At 42.8% G+C, this 22,372-nt stretch overlaps 2 protein-coding genes across 6 annotated transcripts in view; one reads left to right on the top strand and one right to left on the bottom strand.

Moving 5' to 3' along the window:
• Positions 1 to 13,986, top strand: part of UBE2R2 (ubiquitin conjugating enzyme E2 R2) — a 95,384-nt gene extending 81,398 nt beyond the window's left edge. For 3 of the 4 annotated variants that reach the window (XM_036261419.1, XM_036261420.1, XM_036261421.1), the window contains 2 exons: positions 8,435 to 8,569; positions 10,650 to 13,986. In XM_036261419.1, the coding sequence (XP_036117312.1) occupies positions 8,435 to 8,569; positions 10,650 to 10,869 (355 nt within the window). In that variant the 3' untranslated portion in view covers positions 10,870 to 13,986. The remainder of the gene's footprint in view (positions 1 to 8,434; positions 8,570 to 10,649) is intronic. The other variant, XM_036261418.1, reaches the window with a different exon arrangement.
• A 3,000-nt stretch (positions 13,987 to 16,986) lies between these two features.
• Positions 16,987 to 22,372, bottom strand: part of UBAP2 (ubiquitin associated protein 2) — a 104,544-nt gene continuing 99,158 nt past the window's right edge. For both annotated transcript variants that reach the window (XM_036261415.1, XM_036261416.1), the window contains 7 exons: positions 18,656 to 18,734; positions 18,250 to 18,452; positions 17,876 to 17,975; positions 17,686 to 17,793; positions 17,465 to 17,532; positions 17,191 to 17,382; positions 16,987 to 17,097 (listed from right to left, as the gene is read on the bottom strand). In XM_036261415.1, the coding sequence (XP_036117308.1) occupies positions 17,002 to 17,097; positions 17,191 to 17,382; positions 17,465 to 17,532; positions 17,686 to 17,793; positions 17,876 to 17,975; positions 18,250 to 18,452; positions 18,656 to 18,734 (846 nt within the window). In that variant the 3' untranslated portion in view covers positions 16,987 to 17,001. The remainder of the gene's footprint in view (positions 17,098 to 17,190; positions 17,383 to 17,464; positions 17,533 to 17,685; positions 17,794 to 17,875; positions 17,976 to 18,249; positions 18,453 to 18,655; positions 18,735 to 22,372) is intronic.

Here is a 22,372-nt window from a genome sequence, read left to right as displayed (position 1 = left end):
TGCATGCCCTCTACTAGGAATTGAGGCTGCAACTTGGGCATGTGCCCTTACCAGGAATCGAACCAGCAACCTTTGTGGTGCATGGGACGCCGCTCAACCGACTGAGCCACCCAGGCCTGGCAAACCAAGTTCTTTTAACTCCTGTGAATTATTTGGCAAAAATCACATAGTGATCTGTTGTCAGTCTTTTTTAAAAACTAAGTTTTATTGAGATATAATTTCCATACCATAATTCTCTGATTTTAAGTGTACAATTCACAGGTTTTTAATATACTCACAGCATTGTACAACCATTACTGCAATTAATTTTAGAACATTTTCATCACCCCTAAATAAACTTATACCAGTTAGCATTCATACTCCATTATCCTTCAACCTCATTTCACCCTTCCACTTAGGAAACCACCAGTCTCCTTCCTGTCTCTATAGATTTACCTATTCTGGGCATTTCATATGAATGGAATCTTATAATATGTAGTATTTTGTGTCTGGCTTCTTGACCTTAACTTAATATTTTCAATATTCATCCTCATTGCAGTATGTATCATATTTCATTCCTTTAGTTTTTGTTAATCTTCACCCGAGGATATTTTTTTATTGATTTTTTTTTTTTTTAATCCTCACCCGAGGACATTTTTTTCCATTTTTTGTTCAGATAGAGTGGGAGGGAGAGAGAGAGAGAGAGAAATATCGACATGAAAGGGGCACATCGAGTGGCTGCCACCTGCACGACCAACCAGGGCCAGGACAAACTGCAACCAAGGTACGCACCCTTAGCGGAAACCGAACCCGGGTCTCTCTGGACCGCAGGCCAGTGCTCTAACTGCTGAGCCAAACCAGCCAGGGCTTCATTGATTTTTTAAATTTTTTTAGAGAGCATGGGAGGAAGGGGTCGGGGAGGGAGAGAAAGGGAGAGAAAGAGAGAAACATTGTTATGAGAGAGAGACATGGATTGGTTGCCTCCCGAACAACCCCAACTGGGGTTGGGGATCAAACCTACAGTCCTTCTGTCACAGGACTGACACTGTAAACATTGAGCCAAACCAACCTAGGCTTCATTCCTTTTTTATGGCTGAATAATATTCCATTGAATACTTATATCACAATTTGTTCATCCATTCGTTAGTTGATGGACATTCAGGCTATTTCTTTGGCTGTTAGGATTAAGTTGCTATAAACTCTGTGTATAAGTTTGTACATGTACATGTCTTTTGTTTTCTTGGATATATACCTGGGAATGAAATTGCTGCATCATATGGTAACTTTTAATGTTTAACTTTTTTTAAATCCTCACCTGAGGATATTTTTCTATTTCTCTTCAGATAGAGCGGGAGAGAGGGAAGGGGGCGGGGGGGGGGGGGGAGAGAAAGAGAAAGAAAAGGAAAAATCAACATGAAAGAGACACGTTGACTGGCTGCCTTCTGCACAACCCCGACCAAGGCCGGATACAAACCACAACCGAGGTACGTGCCCTTGACTGGAATCGAACCTGCGACTCATTGGTCCGCGGGCCGATGCTCCAACTACTGAGCCAAACCGGCCAGGGCTTAATGTTTAATCTTTTGAGGAACTGCCAACCTGTTTCCTGGTGTGGCTATACTAAATAGTGCATTCCCACCAAGCAGTGTGTGAGAATTTTGGTTTCTCCAGGTCTTCATTAACACTTATTATCTGCTTTTAAAAATTATAGCCATTCTGATGTGTAGATGTGGCATTTCACTGTGGCTTTGACATTTCCCCCATCCTCCACATAACTGAAATTTTTAGAACAGTTCTACAGTTTCAGAAAATATTTTTTTAAATCCTCACCCGAGGACATTTTTCGATGTTTTGTTCAGATAGAGTGGGAGGGAGAGACAGGATGAGAGAGAGAGACAGAGACAGAGACAGAGACACATTGACGTGAAAGGGACACATCAAGTGGTTGCCACCTGCACGACCCAACCAGGGCCTGGGAGAAGCCGCAACCGAGGTACGTGCCCTTAGCAGGAATCAAACCTGGGTCTCTCTGGACCACAGGCCGACGCTCTAACCACTGAGTCAAACCGGCCAGGGCCATTTTCAGAAAAATTATAAAGAAAGTATAATTCCTATATACCCTGCACCTGCCAGTTTTCTTTATTATTAACATCTAACATTAGTGTGGTTCCATTTATTATAGTGAACCAATATTAATATATTATTTTAACTAAAGTCCATATTCTTTCACATTTCCTTAGTTTTTACCTTATGTCATTTTTCTGCTACAGAATCCAATGTAAGATACATTATATTTAATAAGCATGTCTCCTCAGGCAACTGTGACAGTTTCTTAGACTCCCTTGTTTTTGATGACCTTGACAATTTTGAGGAATACTGATTAAGTATTTTGCATACTGTCCCCTGATTGGTATTTTTTGATTGTTTTTCTGATTATTAGACTGGATAATGAATAGCAGGGAGGAAAACCACAAAGGTAAAGTACAGTTAACCCATGAACAACATGGTTTAAACCACATGGGCCCAGTTAGAAGTGGATTTTTTTTTTCAATAAATATATAGTTGGCCCTCTTATATCCCTGGGTTTTGCATCTCCAGATTCAAGGAACCACACCTCAAAAACAATATTTTGGGGAGTTTGCAGATTCTGAGTGCCAACTGTATGCATTCATTGTTCTAAACCATTTTATACAAGGGACTTGAGCATCCACATATTTGAGTATCCGTGGGGGTAATCCTAGAACTGATCCTTCGTAGATAGTGAGGGTCACATATTGTTAAGTTTGGGGAGAGTGAAAAGTTTTATATGGATTTCTACTGTACAGAAATCCGTGCCTCTAACCCCTGCGTTTTTCAAGGGTCAGCCCTATATTTTCATTATGTTGTTTCAAGAGCACATACTATCGCCCTGGCTGGTTTGGCTCAGCGGTTAGAGCGTCAGTCTGCGGTCCCGAGAGACCTGGGTTTGGTTTCCGCTAAGGGCATGTACCTCAGTTGCAGTTTGTCCTTGGGTCGTGCGGGTGGCGGCCACTCGATGTGTCCCTTTCACATCGATGTTTCTCTCTCTCCCACTCTATCTGAATAAAGAATGGAAAAATGTCCTCGGATGAGGATTTAAAAAAAAAAAAAGAGCACATACTATCAACATGTTTTGTCACTGTTGATGCTAACGTTTATTACCAGTCTGAAACTCTGTTTTTTTAGGGTTTCTCCACTGTAAAGTTACTCTTTCCTCTCTTTATATTCTGTACTCTTTGGAAGGAAGTATAAGTGCAGCCCACACTTGAAGGAGTAGAGAATTGTATCTTCTAGAGGCTGGGATATGAGTATAAATTATTTCATATTCTTCTGCACAGGAAATTGATCCATTTGCCCCCATTTGTTTATTGATTAAATCATTTTGTTAATCATTTTTAATTATCTGAAAGCTGGTAACTCAATTAGGATTTCCACTTTTGTCAAAAGCAAAGAATTGGAAACTTTCTGACTTGTACCAGGATTTCTTACCCAGTCCTTACCAAGTTGTTTCCCACTTTCTGGGACATGCATACCAAAGGGTCTGTCTGCTCAAGACTTATCAGATAACTATTGATTATGCTCATTACTTATTTCTTTAGGTTCTTTGTTCAATCCAGTATATACTTAGAAAGGTTAAGAAAATAGCCCTGGTTGGTTTGGCCCAGCAGTTAGAGTGTCGGCCTGCAGACCAGAGAGTCCCAGGTTCGGTTCCAGCTAAGGGCATGTACCTCGGTTGCAGTTTGTCCCTGGCCCCGGTTGGGGTCGTGTGGATGGCAACCAGTCGATGTGTCTCTCTCACATCAATGTTTCTCTCTTTCGCTTCCCCTCTCTCTCCCTCCCGCTCTTATCTGAAGATTAAGAAAAATAATAATAACAAAAAAGAAAGGTTAAGAAAATAGATATAGAGGGTGGGGCAAAGTAGGTTTACAGTTGAAAGAATACAATTTTATTCTTGTAGTATTATTTATTATTTTATTTTCTATATGAACGATTGTAAATTTACTTTTAAAGCCCACCCCTGTATTTTAATATAAGGCCCTCATTGCTACCACGTGTTCTCAAGGATATGTTAGTCAACAGTGGCAGCTTCAGGACTGGAGAGCAGTAACTGTTATATTTGTTAGTTGCTTTACCAGCATAAAGAAAAATCTTTGTAGTATGTGACCTATTAAGCTACCACATTTTCCCAATCATAACAATGTTCTCTTTACATTCTCCCATCTTGAAAACATGTAATGAGGACTGAGTTTTAACTTTAGAAATAGTGTAAATGAGAGATTAAAAGAACTCGGGTCAGTTTAGAAGGGTCAGGTACTAGGCTTCTCCTCTCCATACACCAGTTTCTTTTTTAAAGCATCAACTTTTAATTAATTAATTAATTAATTTTTTGGTACGTGCCCCTAGAGGGAACTGAACCCAGGACTCTCTGGTCCGCGAGCTGACGCTCCAACTGCTGAGCCAAACTGGCCAGGGCTCCACACACATTTCCATCAGATTATGCTAGGCCTGTAAAACCTAAGAATCTCAATGACCATATCTCACTCTGCATCTCTATGTATGTGAATGTGTATATTTTTAAGAATCAATTAAATTTAGATTTTTAAGAATGAATCCTTTCTATCTCTCACATGCTGCTTGGAGGGTATATGTACACACTGGAGGAAAGTTGCCAATCTTTAATTCTGCAAAATTCCAAACATTTCCTGCTAAGTTTCCAGGCAAATCCATAAGCCAGATCTCATTTTGTGTGCTAGAGCCAGTTTTCTGCCCTTCTTGCCAGAGTATTTGTGACATAGTAGCAGAGAAAGGGTAGACCCATCTCATTGACTACTGTCTTTCTTGAAAGGGAGCAAATACAATATTTCCCATTGGGTCATAGATACCTAATTCTGATTTCCTGTCTCCCTTAAATGCTTCCATAGTTTTTCTTTTAAAATATGTCTTAGCTCTATAGAACTTTACAGTTAGTTTGCTGTTTGCTTGTTTGTGTGTATAACTAGTTGGCCTTCATTTTCTTTGGGTGGTTTTATTGTTTACAAACTTATATTTTACTCCAAAGAAGATAGCCATATTATCTCTGACAAAGATACTGAAGCAGGCAAAAGGATCTGAAACATTAACCTGAAGACTGTGTAGAGTGCCTTTGCCTATCCTTTTGTCTGTACTTCCTTTCTCTTGGCATTTTTCTATTTTCTGAAAACTTTTACTATAGTCCCTTGTCCTTGCTTAAAGCAGGGGTGAAGAGAGCACATTTATTTCTAGGAATACCTCTAGAATGGTGGTGGTGGTTATGGGAATTGTGCAGTAAGTTGAAAACACTTAACTCTTAATTTATCCCAAATTCTTAACTGGTTTAGGCCTGTTCTGTATTGTAACACATGTTGAACACTTACTTATACCACTGGTTTGGACAAGATTTGTTCCTTCATACCCACAGTTAGTGAATGTCAGTGTGTTTTTCTTTATGGGAACTGAAATGGGGATGGGCCCTCAGAGCCTATTCTGCTAATCCAAGAAATTTATGTCCAGGTGCCACAAGATTGTCTAAATGGACAAATGCAACTCTGTGTTACTAAAAACCGGAGCTTCATGTGGAACTGTGAATTGATATGGACAGAATGAGACTAAGAAAGAGTGTATGTTGTTTTCCTGATTTCTTCGCCTTTGTTCATGATCTGCAGGAAACCAGTCCCTTTAATGGGCTTGAGTATACTCTTCATTGGGGCTGGGGGTGTGGCGTAGGTTTAAGGATAATAGTTTCATTATTTGGTCTTTCTTTTTCCTTCTTTTCACCTGTTGTTAACCCTCTCCACTTTGTGCCATTTGTTGTTCTGGGGGAAAAAAGATTTTAAAACATTTACTGAAAATAACAACAAAGAAGACCATATTTTGTACATTCTGCCAGTACTGTCTTAGCAGTTTAGTTTTTCCATTCTATAAAAACAGGATTAATAACACTTACCTTGCGGAGTTTACCATGCTACCGGTGTAATGCCTGTGTTAAATTATTTTGGACAAGTGATAGACAGTTTAAACTGTGTATGACATTTTCTCCAAACCTTTTCATCATGGTACATAGGAAAAATGAAATGATAGTATATGTAGATCACAGTGTAGTAAACTGAAGATGTTCCTTTGGCCAGAATTTGTTGTTTCAGAGACTCAAGTTGTCTCAGGTCTGACCCACCCAGCTGATGAGGGAATCAGTATAGGTATAATTAACCTGAAACCCATCCACAACATACTGGTTGGGAAATTTTGAATAGGATACTGCTTTTGATTTGCATCAGTAATCTTTGAGGGAAAAATCTTAATTCTATATTGGCCTTGTTATTAGGCAGGCTCTCACCACTAGTGACAAAGAAGGCCACCTACTCTATGTTTTCCATATTCTGTTATTAACCCGACAAGAGTAAAAACTCTTTCTGCTACTAGGTTAGAAAAATGGTTGCTTAGTCACATGCATATCCCCAAACCCATCATCACAACAAGATGGATGGAATCCTTTGGCCAGCATTTAGCACTTGGTGGAATGTCTACTGCTGTGGGTGTAAATAGTTTGTATGAAGGTGTGGCGTGATGGTATGGGAAGATTAACCCCACCTGAACCAATGGAAATCGATTCTCCTAACAACAACAAAAAAAGGTTCTGCTTTCCTGATGAAGGGAGGAAGTGAAAACGTGCTGGGTTAACTATTATCACAATCCACTATAGTACCTGATGCTTCTGAAAGCATCATGGATTTCAGTTTAGAAGGACATGGTAGTAGAAGGAGCTTTTCTTTTGGTAGAAATGGATGATTCACCATTTTTAAAAATTATCTTTCCCAATAGTATTTTAATAATATACACAAAATGTAAGAAAAAGCACCTGGATGAAACTAACTTGTGGGGAAATTTTCCTAATTAACATGATTCACCTAGACATTTGGCTATTAAAACTTATTTAGTATGAAAAATTCAGTTCCTCAGTTGCACAAGCTACTTTTCAAAGTACTCAATAGCCACATGTGGCTAGTTATTGCATAACACAGATTATACATTTCTACCATCATAGACAGTTATAAGTATACAGTGGTGATCTAGACCATTAAAGCTGTATTTTTGTCTTGTTTTGTTTTTTCATGTTTATACTACATTTTGTCCTTATCCTGCTTATCTTTCTAACAGGTTTTGTATGTTTTCTTCTAAGGCAATCCTTATGGAATTTTCTACCTACATTTTTCTTTTGCTTCTTAGGATGTTATGTCAGTCCATTTTCCATTATTGACAGTGATGAATTTCTTTTAATCTGCTTAGTGTAATTACTGGAGAAAACCAGAAGGATCTTGGCAGGAAGGGCAAGGAGTTATTTCTAATCTAATAGAAATGTGTATGTGTGTGATAAATGGATTTTAACTAGATGAGAAGTTTTTCTTTGAAAGTGCCTTTGTCATAATTTGTGTAATCACATAACAGAAACTCTTTACCCTTTTTAGGAAAAGGTTTCATCAAATCAAACATCTAATTGCCTGGTTCCCTCCCTTTAATTTTTGTTTGGGGCCAGGAGCAAAAGGCTATTTTGCAACAACACAATGTGTAACCTCACACCAATGAGAAAAGGTAGAGAAATTTAATTTTTCCTCCCATTTTTCTTCTTACATACATGCTCATAGCTTGTAGGGAAGAAAAAAAGGCTAGGAATAATTTATAATATTTTCGGAACCTATTGTGCTCTTTTGGTTATTCTAACTGAAATTTTATTCCCCATGATTAAAGTATCTAGTTTTTATCTGTGGATGAAAATTGCCTGTTTATATCTCCCACAAGCTATATAAGCCCTGGGAATTCATGGATGACATCTTAGTTGTTCACTATGGTACAGCCAACATCTCACTTGGTGCTTAGTAAAAATTTTTGAATAAATATATTAAGAGACTAGTTCTTTTTCCTCCATTCTCTTGGTTATCTGTCTTCCCTTAAACATATGGAAAAGAAATGCATTTGTATGTAATACTGTTTTTTTAGATCTTCTTAGCGGCCATGATTAGAATTGGATGTATTGAGTAGCATCATTTTTACCCTCTCCCATGAAGATTGCATGGAAGTTAAATTTTTTTTTTGCTTTTCTTTTTCCTGTTGCACTTAACTTGTAATTTCTAAAATGTTACTTGAAAAGTTTCCAGACCTCTACTTTTTGCAGATTGGAACATGTAGCCAGTTGAGACAGTATCTTCTACAGTTTTACACCCTGCAACATGATGTCATGCTAGATTCACATATTCCCTCTGCTTTTGTCTCCTAGTTAGCCTAACTAGCATAGTACTGAAAACAGAATTTTATGATACTCTATTTCCATTTCCCTAAGGTCTCAATTATTGTAGTCTTAAATTTAAAAGAATACTTATGAGTCTTGTGAATGTGAGTCTTTATAGCTGACTTTTTTTCCTGTTTCTAGGACTATCCTGTTAAGTGTAATCTCATTGCTTAATGAGCCCAACACCTTCTCCCCAGCCAATGTGGATGCTTCGGTTATGTTCAGGAAATGGAGGGACAGTAAAGGAAAAGACAAAGAATATGCTGAAATCATTAGGTAATGTGCTTTGTCTTCAGTTTGATAACTTCAGGTCTTTTTATACTTAGAACCAAAGTAATATCCTAGAACCAGGGGTTTAAGTTGAACTTCTCTGTCTACTCCATTTTTCTCAATTAGATTTATTGTTTGTGAAGAGATTTGTGCCTGAGCTACTTTGGCTTTTGAGAGAACACATACTACAGGATAATATTGCAGCAGATCTGATTTCCTGGGAACCAGAGCTTCTAGGTTCTAAACCAGTCAAGTTTGCAAACTCTCCCTTGTAATCATTTTAGGGATGCTGATATTGTTCTGGACTTTCAGCATGTCCATTAAATAAGTGTAGCAAGCACCCAGGCTATTTCAGACATTCCAGGTACTTTTGTTTTCAAAAATTTTAATGAAGCCCTATTGTTCTTTTGGGCATTATCGTTATCAGCAACATTAGTATATGGTTTAACAGAACCTTAGAATAAGAATTAGGAGATTTGGAATCTATTCCTAGCTCTGCCACCCCTCATGTGACCTTTTATGTTAACTTTTTGGGTCTTTAGTTTTTCTGTGTAGAAGGGAAAAAAAGGTAGAAGGTATTATTAGGCTCTTGAGTCTTTCCTGAGCAGGACATAAAGTTTTCATAACAATACATAAGAATTGGTACTTAAATTGCAATAAATCCAATTCCCCTTAATACAGTTGCATTTTTGTATACCCCAAGGATGGTTCCAGCACATTATGTGCATCCTTTAGTAAGCAATAGAATTTATACAAATAGAGCCTCTTTCTATAAATCTAGTCAGCATGATACAAACGAGGAGGATCATAAGAAAAAAAAAATGGATAGTGATTAGTAAGGTAATGTGAAGGAGTAATGAGATGATTGCTTTAAATTGGGTTGTCAAAACAAGCCTCCTCTAAGGTGATGTTTAAGTTCTTATCTGAGTGACAAGAAGTATACCGTGTTATATTAAAAACAAAAAAAATGCATGTCATCTGATAGCTGAATAATGTAGATTAGCAGTTCTCAGTTTCCTGCCCACTGGAAACACCTTTAGAACCACCTACCCCTGAACCATAGTCATTTAATGAAATTACAGGCATGGATAGAATCTAGACACCTGTGTTTTGTTTTTATCAGCCACCAAGGTGACTGGTATATGCCAAAGATTCAAGATAATTAGTATAAATAATAAGGACCTATAAAAACTTAGAGGAACGGAAGTGAATTGAGGATTCAAGGATAGGAATGCTTCATAAAAAATAGGATTGGAGCCTGATGTTTAAGGAAAGGTAGGATTTAGTAAGTGAAGAGTGCTTGGATATTTTCAAGGTATCTGTATTCTTCATATTTATTTATTTTATTATTTTTATTTAATTCTGAGCTCTTCATATTTCTTAATTTAAGGGTTTATCTCATTCTTTTATTCTTTCAGCATTTGTTATGCACCAGCATTGTGTCAGGTGCACTGCGAAGTCATTAAGCTGTACTCCTCCCTGGAGAGCTCACTTTACTTAGCAAACAAGTGACCATATGAATGCAGCTATAGAAGCTTAAACAAGATACAGATACAGATATAATAGATAACATTATACAGATATAATGCTATGGAGTTCCTAGGAAAGACAATGTCTCACAAATAAGAATTTTTCCAGTAAAAGGGGGAAGAAACAGTCTCCTCAGGGAGAGAGAAACATCTTTGCTAAAACACAGGTGTGTAACAGCTTGGCATATCAAGAGAATTGTAAGTAATTTTATATTGCTTGAATGTAAATTCTGATTTGGGAAGTAATGGAAAATTGAGAGGCATCAATTAGGTCTTAAGACATTGACATGAGATAACTATGACTAGGAGAAAAAATATCAGAGGTTGACCAACATTTAAGATCCACTATCTTTCAAAAGGTCATTATTAAGTGTCCTTCAGAGTGGCACTTGAAAGGCTGAGTGCCTTTGGTGTAGTAGAGGCTCCAGATGCTTTCAAGGCAGGTATTAAAAGTTTATAAACCTCAGTCATAAAGAATCTTGATTATTTAGGAATGCCAAGTATAAGTATGTCTTCAAGACAGAGACTTACATAAACTATCCTCCTCCTCCCTTCAGAAAACAGGTTTCAGCCACTAAAGCCGAAGCAGAAAAAGATGGAGTGAAAGTCCCCACGACCCTGGCAGAATACTGCATCAAAACTAAAGTGCCTTCCAATGACAACAGCTCAGATTTGCTTTATGACGACTTGTATGACGACGACATTGATGATGAAGATGAGGAGGAGGAAGATGCCGACTGTTATGATGATGATGATTCTGGGAATGAGGAGTCGTGACCTGCTCCTTCAAAGCCCCTGTACTGCCCTGCCATCTCAGGCCAAAGGGAGGGGAGCAAGTGAGGACCTAGCAGTGGTCCTGAAGCAAAAACCTATCACAGGGGGCGGGGAAAACAAACACGGCTCTTGCTGACTCCCCTTATGGATCTCAGTTTGCTCCTTTTTATGGACCACTTAATGGAGAGAAGGTAATCCTCTACAGAATGTCCGAATCCTTGCATTCTTTACCCTTCCATCACTGTATTGATTCTTTTTTTTTTTTCTTTAAACCCAAACCCCTGCCTCACTTCGTCTCTACAAAGTGTTCACAGCAAAACACGTTGGTCTGTTTTTAGATTCTTGAAGAATTAAATAGTCTTTCATCAAGACGTTTAATGTGTTTAAAGCTGGGAAACCATTGGGAGTTCACAAGTGCTGCATATGCTGGGTAGCAAAAGAAAATGGAAAAATAAAAAAACACAAAAATCCCACAAAACTGAAAAAAAAAAAATTGCCAAGGTTTAGCCGTTCCATTTACATTAGTGTGTGTGCATTTGTTCAGCCCTATATGGTGGTGAATTTTGTTTCTTTCCCATTCTTAAGTCTGGGGTACCGTGGGCATCGGGGACTCTGTGCTAAGACTGATGAAATGTGTTCCTAAGGGCACAGAGCCCCTTCAGCCTCCAGAAAATCATCCTAACACAGAGGCCTCAGCTGTTCTGAGGAAAGAAATCAGATTTTGGTTTTTGAAATCAATTGGGATCTAAAGCCTGAAATAAATCTTCATACTTTACATAGAACTGAGCACTTGATTGCTATTTATTTTAAAGGCAGAGTTATTCTTCCCCCACCCCCTCCCCCCAGGGAGTGGGGTGAGAGAGTAGGGATTAGTGTGTGTGTGGAGTCTTAGTGATGGCAACAAAGAGTTAAAAATCACTATGCCAATTTTGGTTGATGCTGCTGGGGGAAAAAGTCAAAACTACTGGCAACCACTGTTGGGAGAGAAAACATCTGTTTTATATATTTAACAAGGCCTTTCCCTCAAAGATACACTCTCACCATGAGTATATATATTTTTTTAAGTAGCCAGTTTTAATTACTCAGTATTAATACTAGGTGCATGTGTTAAGATTTTGGTTTTCATTGAGCTAGTGCTAACTGTGGATATATGTGAGACAAGAGTGACCGGTTACCTTTCCTCATTAGATGTGACCTGGACTTTGCTCTACTTTCAATGTACTCTGGCTGTGGAGTGCAAGCAGAAGTTGTGCATGGAGCTTGCCCTGAGCTTCTTTTGACTTTCCTGGCAGGGCTGAGGGAATTGGCTGCAGGCAGTGTCTAGGTGACCCTAGATCTTCCTGCCCTGCAATTGCTGCAGCTTTGATTTCCCTGGTCTCAATCACGTGTTACTTCAATTCTGAGATCTATCAGCCTTCACCAACCAGAGACTTCAGAACTTGGCGGGGATTTTTGTTCTTATGGGAGTAGGCCAATTCATACAAGGGCAGTGTTCTTTCAGTGGGGGAAATCATTATAATGCAAAGTAACAGGATTTGGAAGGAAAATATAGCAGACTGACTATAATCCTACTTCAGATCTCTGTGCACTAGTGTCAACTCCTTTTCTTCAGATCTTAGCTCAGAAAGAACAAGAGTTGATGAGGGACATGGTAGGATGGATCCTAGGACAGAGTAGGTGATGCTTACTTCCTTAGCTCCTCCTTCCTTTCTGATCTCAGGGTTTTCATTCGCTCTTCAAACTCTCCAAACATTTGCTGACTAATTCCCAGCGAACTCTCTCTGGCCTCTGAAGTTTGGTCTAGTATTAAGTGAGAACGTTTAACGTGCTAAGGTTCAAATGGGACAGTATTGAGCCTGATCTCAGAATGTGTCCAATCCCCACGGGGCCAGGGCTATTTGCACCCATGGATCTAGTGACCAGTCAGATTCAGAAAACAGCTGCTCTTTGTGACAAAACAGACTTGAAACTTTCATGAGAAGGATGTTGGAACTAGCTGTTTACTCCTCACGTTTCTTAATGCTTCCAAATAACCTGCAAAAATAATGGAGCCCAAAGTCTCTCATAATGCAGATTATCCACTATTTTCCCTGCCCTCAAACACACACTCATTCACTCACAGCTAATAGCTTGGTCTTGCTCTATTGGATCCTTAAAATTAAGCTTTCCTTTTCCCTTACTGCTAAAGCATTTCTTTCCCAGGGCAGACCAGGCACCTTGGCATTGTGGGAGGTGCTATGCTGCTCAGCCCTGTCCCATTAGGCCCCGTTGGCCTGTTGCACGTTGACTCAGGGAGCCAGAGAGCCAGGTGGAGGTAGTACCTCAGCCCTTTGGCGTGTTACTATTGAGGGCTGGGTTTGCCTCTGATAAGAGTACAATCAGAAGACTGGGGTGTGTTGATTAGCTAGCAGGTAGACATTCTGGTAGCTCACACTGACTTGTAAAACCCAGATGCTGGTTCCAGAGCTCTGTCTTGAGAAACACATCCTGTGGCAAAAGAAAACTTGAGCTTGTAACTTTCTTTTTAGGAGTGAAGATCTCAGGCTAGAACCTTGTGAGTACACTTGTGTTGATTTGGTGTTAATGAGCTCAAAATCCTGCATTTTTAGATTCCTTTTGATTCTAGTGGAGGCCTCTCTGGGTGTTCAAGTCTGTGTTTTTTGAAGCTGGGTGGAGAAAGTGTAATATCATGATTCCGTTGTTGTTTCTCAAAGTCTTCCCCTTTCTATTTCATATCATTCCAAAGTTCTTTTCTATTAGCCAGACTTTTTTCTGTAGTCCCTTCTTTCTTCCCTGATAATTATTTGCTTCTTTATTTGCTGGTTTCCTTATTTTGGGGACATGTATGGTAAGAGATTGAAGGGGAAAATGTGTAGTTCTCCACTGAAAATTAACTCTCCACCCCTCCCGTCCTGATATAAGGTTTACATTTACAAAAAGATTCAGATGCAATTTTCAACTATTCTGAAACCAGCAGGTCACACCTGACTTTAATAGTTTTCTTAGCTGAAATTGTAGATTTTTTTCTTCATTTTAACTTATGAGAAAATATCTGATGCATTTTGTGTTGACTTCCCCTTTAGTGGTTTATTTTGTCTTTTTCTGCCCATCTGTCTACTAATAAAATGTGAAATAAAATATACCTGTATTGCTACTTCCCCATGGGATGACCTTTTTCTTGTGTTAAAACTAAAAAGTGGTCTTAGTATCTCTGCTGTTCCCTTGAAGATTATGCCCAGGACACAGCTGAAAAATTAAAACAAACAAAAACCAACTCTTGCTGACCTGCCTTTTATGACATTCTGCTCAGCTCACCTTGCAGAATAAATACCCCTAATTCTTACCTGGCTTTAAGAAAGGGTATTAAGGACACAGCCATTTGTTAACCTTAATTCTGAAATAGGGCACAATCTGCCAGTACAAGTAGGTCAGTGGAAAGGATGGAGGGGTGCTCCACTGTGCTCCTTAGGAGGGCATTTGATTTGTTTTTTAAGTACGTTTTTATTGATTTTTTTAGAGTGAAACATCAGTGTGAGAGAGATACATTGATCGGCTGCCTCCTTCACGCCCCTACTGGAGATGGAGCCACATGTGCCCTAACTGGGAATTAAACCAGGACCTCAGTCCATTGGGACCACGCTCAACCCACTAAGCCACACCAGCTGGGCAGGAGAACACTTTTTTTTTTAATATCCTCACCAGAGGACTTTTTTTTTTTTTTGCATTTATCTGCAGATAGAGTGGGAGGAAGAGAGAAACATTGATGTGAGAGAGACACATCGACTGGTTGCCACCTACACGACCCCAACTGGGGCCAGGGACGAACTGCAACCAAGGCACATGCCCTTAGCAGGAACCGAACCTGGGCCTCTCTGGTCCACAGGCCGACACTCTAACTGCTGAGCCAAACCGGCCAGGGTGAGAACATTCATTTTAATTGTCACTTACTTCCCAATTTCCTGCTGCTAAAAGTAGGGTTCTGGCAGGCGATTACATAGTTTAATGAAACTTCCCATTTAGTTTCAGTTGTGGATACTTCTTTTTCTTTTAATCCTTCAGTGGAGGATATTTTTCTATTTCTTTTCAGATAGAGTGGGAGGGAGGGAGGGGGAGAGAGAGAGAGAACCATTGACGTGAGGAAGACACATCAACTAGTTGCCTCCCACATGACCCTGACCAGGGCTGGGTACCAAACCAAAACCAAGGTGCGTGCCCTTGACTGGAATCAAACCTGCAACTCTGGTCTGCGGGCCGACACTAACCCCTGAGCCAAACCGGCCAGGGCAGCACTTACCTTTTTTTTTTTTTAAGGCCAGGATCCCAGGCTGTGGATTAACAGCAGCACATCTCCGATCTGATGAAATGACCATTGATTTTAGAGGCAAAAGAAAAAGTAAAGACTGCAACCCTGGCACACTGACTTGACCAATACTTGACTTGAAGCAACACTCACTTTGTTTGCTTATTTAGCCTAGTCTAAAGGGGTGATTATGAGAGGCTATAATGCCTCAGACAACACCTCTAGGCCTGAGCTGCCTGCCAAGTTACAGCACAGTTATACCTCAGACAAGTGGGGAAACATGCTTCCTGCCAGACACAGGAAGTTTATGGTCCTGGCTCCTCCCTGCCTGGTGGCCTGGAAGCAAGAGGGATTGCTGGACTAGCTTAAGGGAAGTAAGAATCCTGATCCCAGGTGAATAGATGTGTGGGACTTTCTGGAGCAGATACCTACCCAGGACCCACTCACCTAATTCATAACACCCTGACTCCCTAGTCATCTGATCTACCACAGCCTTGATGGTCACTCAAGACTGCATTTGGCTGACTGAAAAGCAAAGGTTTAGCTGTTCAAACTTATTCTTACAGGCCTAGAACCATGTCTGCAATTATTACCTCTGCTCTTTTGGAAAATAAATTATCCTGCCCTGGTATTCTTGCTGATGGGCCCTATAAAAGACTACCCTATCTGGTAAGTTTGTTATGGAGCTGCAAGAAAAGCAAAGTTAACTCCAGTAAACACTGCCTGTGCCCTGTCAGGAATGTTTGCTGTCTTTTCAGCCTTATCATTTACCTTTTCACTCCCTGGATGTTAACTGGTTAGGGCCATGGCAAGAGAAGGCCCAAGCAAAGAAAGGAATACCAATTTTAGCCCTCACAACTGGTTGTTTAGGAAGACTGACCACATGGGCTCTACTTCAGCCCTGTGAAACCCAAGAGTCCCTGGAACTATAATGAAGACGGTCTTTGCCCTTCAGTCACACCACACAGAGACTGCGTGCTCTCAGAACTTTATTAGGTGGACTTTGGGCAAAAGAGAAAACCCTGAAACAGTCACCCACCTGATTCAGGACAACTGGAATAGAGGAGCCTTTGCATGGAGATGTGCTCTCGTAGAGCATATTTTTTATTTTATTTTTTAAAGGGGAGCTGACGGGCTGAACATCTCTTGAGTACAAATTCAGATTGTTATTAAAATGGTCAGCCAGAGGAAGGCAAGTCTCTGGAGACAAGACCAGACCGGAAGTAGATACCCCTGCTCTATATGAAGACAAACAGGTGCCACTTCATGTTGAGCAGGGTGGGTATCTCTACTATTCCCAGATTCAAGATTTGGCAGGAGAGGAACATGACAAATGACAAAAGGACCAGTTTCTCAAAAAGAAGGATAAAGTAATTACACAGGGAATAAAACTCAAATAATGGTTTGCAAGGGTGCAAGATTAAGTCGTGATTCTTCATTGGTACCTGATCCCATTACCCTACTCAACTACCTTAAAATAGCCCTTCCAGACACTGCCCCTAGCAGCCTCCTGGTAGTGGGGCTATGCGGAAGGCAGAAGGGGGAAGGGGGCTTATTTTGCTACAACAAAAAGGGGTTTGAGTGGGGAGAACAGGCCTGATGAGTAGCAGCTGCACCCCTTAGTCCCCCAAGATTTCTGTCACATTTACACATACATACATAGATACAATACATACAATAGTGAGTCTGGGAGGCAGGCTCCCCACAGAGGCTCGGCTGACACAGTAACACGTCTCAGGAATTCTAGGAATGGGTGCCGGGCTCCCAGAAATGGGCTCCATGTGTTTTCTCCTGCTCAGGGTGAGCCCTGCCCCAGTCCACCCCTCTTTTCAGGCTCAGTTTGTCCAGTATGGAGAGTTGCCGTAGGCAGGTTTGGAGGCTTGCGACTTGGGCTGCAGGGAACTGGGCTGGCTGCGCTGACCCGAGCCACTCTGAGGAGGAGGAGGAGGAGGAGAGAAGGCTGTCAAGGCTGGAGCAGAACTCCCAACCCAGGGCAGGGTGGCTGCCTCCATCACTGGGCTCACCTGGGTATCCTGCGGAAGGTGGTGGTGTAACAGCTGTGAGTGAGGCTGCTGGTGGGCAGGCAGAATGTGCAAGAATGGTGGGGGCGCAAAACCAGGAGCTGCTCCAGGGGCCAGGGGCCCAGTGGAACCCAAGGCTGAGGGCAGGCTGAACGGTGGAGGGGTTCCTGCATGAAATCCCTGTTTATCAAAAGTCTGTAGGGCAAAGAGAAAATGGTGAGAACCAGCTTGGGTTGCACCTCCCACAAACCTACATACCCACCTGCTCCTCTCTCACCTGAGTCTTGTTGTAGACAGAACCAGTCATATCAGGTAGGCCAGTGGTGCTTGAAGACACAGACACTCCTAGGATGAAAAGCAGTTGTTCCCACAGCAGTTGGTCCCAGCTCTAGCCTCCCCCACCTCCAGGGGCACTCTGTGATAGCCTTGCTTGAGGAGGAGTCAGGGAGGAGAAAACTACTCTGTGCCTCAGTCCTGGAAAGGAGGGACAGACGCTACCTTTGCCAGGCCCAGAACCTGCAGACTTGTTTTGTGCCTGTGATGATCCACCATAGCCACCCTTGGTGTAGTCTCCCGCTGCTGTCCCCTGGGTCAGGTCATCATAACCTAGCATGGCAGGGTACAAGAGGCATGTGTGAGCTAGGAAAGCCTGTCCTACTCATGTCTCCGTGCTGGGAGCACCTCTCACCTGTGCTATAGCTGTGCTGGCCATAACCACTGGCCTGCTGGAAAGGGGTGGTGGGGGTGTTGAGGTTCACACCATGCTGCTTGGCTGAGGCCGGAGGGACCTGGTGGGGCAAGCAGGAGAGGCATTAGAGGAACAGGGCAGGGGAGAGCAGGTCAGGTACCCCCGACTTAGTGTAAAGCAGCAGGGACACAATCATAAGGGACCTGTGTTTGTTAGTGCAACACATGGTGGATCTAAAAACAGGTAGTAAAGCAATCTCACACCCTGCCTAAAACATTCCTGAAGGCCAGGTGAGACTCTGTAAGTGGGGTCATGTTCCTCCCTCCCTGCTTCTGCTCCCTGCAGCTGGAATTACAGCCCCCACAAATACTCACAAACATGGTGGGCCCATACTGGAAGGCACTGGGCACGCCTGTGTAGTAGGGGAGACCAGTGTAGCTGTAGCCAGGTGGCAACGCAGGATTCAGAAAGGGCTGTGGGGTGTGGTGGGCCTGGGATTGGCTCTGCTGTGCCTGAGCCAGTGTAGTGGGGGGTGCAGGTGATGCAGAGTCACCTCGGCCAAACTTTGTGACATCACCTAGGAGAAGAGGAACACCTAATTCTAGTCACAGCCCTTATCTGACCAGGAAAAAAAGCCAGGCTGCCTCCTTCAAACAGGAATAGGCCTGGCTGCCAGCTCAACAATGGGAAACTAACAGGCCTCTCTTAGCCCTTCTATTTCCAGACACCTGGGACTAGCTACAGGCCTACCGACCCCACCCAGTCCCTGAACAGACTAACCTGAATATGGGTTATTAGCAAGGCTCCCATCTCGGCTGGCAAGGGCTGTGGGTGTAGCAAAAGGAATTCCGTAGTAATCCTAGGAGAGACCAGGGAGGCTCAATAAGCAGAATGGCTATGCCCCACTCCCTAGAGAGCAGGCCCAGCAGGCAGCACAGGCACTCCATGTGATGCTACCTCCCAGGAAATGCTAGACCACAGGGTTGTCACAAGCACAAAGTCAATGATGTCCATTGGGGTTGTACAATGTGGCAGTCACAAAGGACATAGCATGCAGACACGGACAAATCCCTCAGCCTTCCATGGGCACGTACATCAAAGGTCCAGTCTCATACATCCAGTTTACACTGCAGATGGATGGTGGTGAATGCCACAGGCAGAACCAACTCCCTGGCATTTCCTATGTGAGAGATGCTAAAGAGAAGCTATGAAAGTTGACTGGACAGTAGAAACCTAACAAGGACTCAGCAGGAGAGCAGTCCTAAAATGTTTAACAGGTCAGGGCAGCAGTGCCAGGTAGGCACAAGCAGGATCCCAGGTAAGGTGCTGAATGTGTCTCTCACCCACTCTGCCCCGAGACCCCATAGGAGCCAGGGGAAGTGTGAATCCCAAGAGCGCAAAACACAATGCAGCTATGTGGAAAAGGGGAGGCCTACCCTGACCCTTACTCACTACCCAGGGCTTTGTAGTCCCAGACATCCCACACCCTAGCCTCGGAGCCAAGGGAAAGCCCTCCTGCTTTCCTTGTGGGTTTGGCTGAGAATGACATCTGTACCCTTCTTCAGCCTCGTCTCCAGGCAACTTCCAAGAAACCTCAACTTCCAAGTAGCATCCTCAGCCCAGAACCCCAGGAGTAGGCAGGGCTAGGAAAGCAAAAAGTCGGTAGGAACACAACCGGAGACAGGCCTAGAGAAAGACCAGGAGGAGGAGCTCTTTCATAGAAGAAAAGACTATCCAAATGCAGGAACAAAAACACGTCCAAGGTTAAGGAATGACCAAAGGGGAAAATGAAAGCACTGTATCTCAAAAGGTAGACCCAGAGGTAATTTCTTTTAAGGCACAAAATGATAAAAGGAGTACAAGGCAGATGACTCCCAAGGCTGGGATTCCAATGAGCCACTCCTGAGGGTCCAAAAAGGACCCACATGTAGACTCATTCAGGACCACCTTTTGCATTCCATCCCTGATGGCCTGGGGTTCCTGGGCCAGATGGTTGTGAGATTTCATGAGTATCAGGGCCACTTCCAGTTTTCCCACAGAGTCCTAAGGCTCAGACATCCCCAGAGACCCTAAGTTCTGTTGACCACCTTAGAAATCTGCCATTATGGTTTCAACATCCTTTCTCTGGGGACGTGGGCAACAGCTAGAGAGTCCAGCAGACCCTTGGGCAACAGTGCAATGGATTCCTGGTTGGCACACAGGGGAAGAGTGGCCCAGCTACTGGCCTATTCCTCGGGAAATACCTCAGCAGATGGATAGGAGTTCTGCGAGATAAGAATTTCAGCCATTGGCCATGGGAGGTAGAAGTGATACCTTCAGCTCCCTAAGCTTTTGGTGGCCAGGTTGGGGTGGGGGCTGAGGGTGGGGAGGAGTAGACAGCAACACCAATGGGGAGGAGTCTGAGGAAGGACACCTCACTGGGGAGAAAACTGCTTCTCCAGGGAATAGGAAAGGCCATATCTAGGGTAGGGGACACCAGTATCCAAACAGCTTTTTACTTCCCAACAATGGGACAGTTGTGCTGCTGAAAATTATCAGGAGTCCAGGAAATAAGGAGTATGAGAAACCATACCAAGAAAGGAGTCAGTGTTGCAGGAGCCTGCAGGCTGTCAGAGCAGGGAGCATGCCTCTCTTCCACCGCCCTCCTCCATTGCAGTCCTGTTCACCTGGCCATCCCAGGGAAGGCCCAGTGCCTTATCCTTGAAGCAAGGGTCAAATTAAAGAGGCAGTCCTGGACTTCCGGTCAAGATGGTGGCATAGGTAAACGCGGTATCGCGTCCTCCCACAACCACATCAAAGTTACAACTAAACTACAGAACAACCATCATCCAAAACCGCCTGAAATTAAGCTGAATGGAAGTCCTACAACTACAAAATTAAAGCAGCAGCCACATCCAGACTGGTAGGAGGGGCGGAGGCGCGAGGGGTGGCGGACAGGACGGGCTGGTCTCACACCCAACTGTGGCAGATAAAAATCAGGAGGCTCCCGTGGCTGGGAAGGTCCTTCCTGAGGACTGAGGGGTCCCCGTCCCACACCAGGTACACCGCTCAGGGTTCCAGTGCCAGGAAGAGAAGTCCCCATAACTTCTGGCTGGAAAAACCAGCTGGAACTGAGGCTCAGGGAGGCTGATGCGGCCGGAGCCCTAGGCAGCTCCTCTTAAAGGGCCCGCACACAGACTTGGACCGGACTCTCTCCCTCTAAGCTTGGAGGGGAGGCAGCTCGAGGGGCGCCAGAGACATACAGGGAAGAACTGAGCTGTTTAGCACTGGAGCGAGGGCTGGAGAGGGGGCTTTCGTGGGGACAAACGTGCTGTCAGAGGCCTTTTTTCCTTTGGTGAGCCCTTCCCAGGGGCGGCAGACAGCCACCATATCTGGGACTCCAGCAACCTGGCTCACACTGGTAGCCCCGCCCTGGTGACTCCTTGAGGCCCCGCCCCGTCCCACCCAACTTTCAGGCCCACCCAAGTTGTTGCCACTTGCTTAACCATAGGATTGGCCTGTCTTGGATCCTGCTTCAGGTTTTTCCTAAATTCTTTCAAACGAGCAGCATCAGGTCTCAGCAAGCCCCATATCTCTCGTTAAGTAATACACTGAAACAAACACAGGGAGGCAGCCAAAATGAGGAGACAAAGAAACAGGTCCCAAATGAAAGAACAGAACAAAACCCCAAGAAAAGAACTAAGCGAAATGGAGATAAGCAACCTAACAGATGCTGAGTTCAAAATACTGCTTATAAGGATGCTCAATGAACTCAGTGAGAACCTCAGTGAACTTAGGGAGGGCCTCAAGAGCATAAAAAAGGACCAGTTAGAAATCATGGATACACAGTTAGAATTGAAGGAGGCATTAACTGAAATAAAGAATAATTTACACAGCTTCAATAATAGAGTACGTAAATCCAAGGAGCAAACCATCGATTTGGAATATAAGGAAGCAAAAAATGCCCAATCAGAACAGCAAAAAGAAAAAAGAATCCAAAAAATGAGGATAGTGTAAGGAGCCTCTGGGACAACTTCAAGCGTGCCAACATTCGCATCTTGGGGGTGCCAGAAGGAGAAGAGCGAGAACAAGAAATCGAAAACCTGTTTGAAACAATAATGGCAGAAAACTTTCCTAATTTGGTGAAGGAAACAGACATACAAGTCCAGGAAGCACAGAGAGTCCCAAACAAGATGGCCCACACCAAGACACATCACCATCAAAATGCAAAAGGTTCAAGACAAAGAGAGAATCTTAAAAGCAGCAAGAGAAAGGCAGCTAGTTACCTACAAGGGAGTTCCCATAAGGCTGTCAGCTGATTTCTCAAAAGAAACTTTGCAGGCCAGAAGGGAGCAGCAAGAAATATTCAGAGTGATGAAAAGCAAGAACCTACAACCAAGATTACTCTATCCTGCAAAGCTGTCATTTAGAATCGATGGACATATACAAACTTTCCCAGACAAGAAAAAGTTAAAGGAGTTCATCACTACCAAACCGTTATTATATGAAATGATGAAG

The sequence above is a fragment of the Molossus molossus genome, unplaced genomic scaffold (genome assembly GCF_014108415.1).
Source record: "Molossus molossus isolate mMolMol1 unplaced genomic scaffold, mMolMol1.p scaffold_m16_p_14, whole genome shotgun sequence".
NCBI lineage: Eukaryota > Metazoa > Chordata > Mammalia > Chiroptera > Molossidae > Molossus > Molossus molossus.
This window is presented reverse-complemented; position numbering and strand designations above follow the sequence as displayed.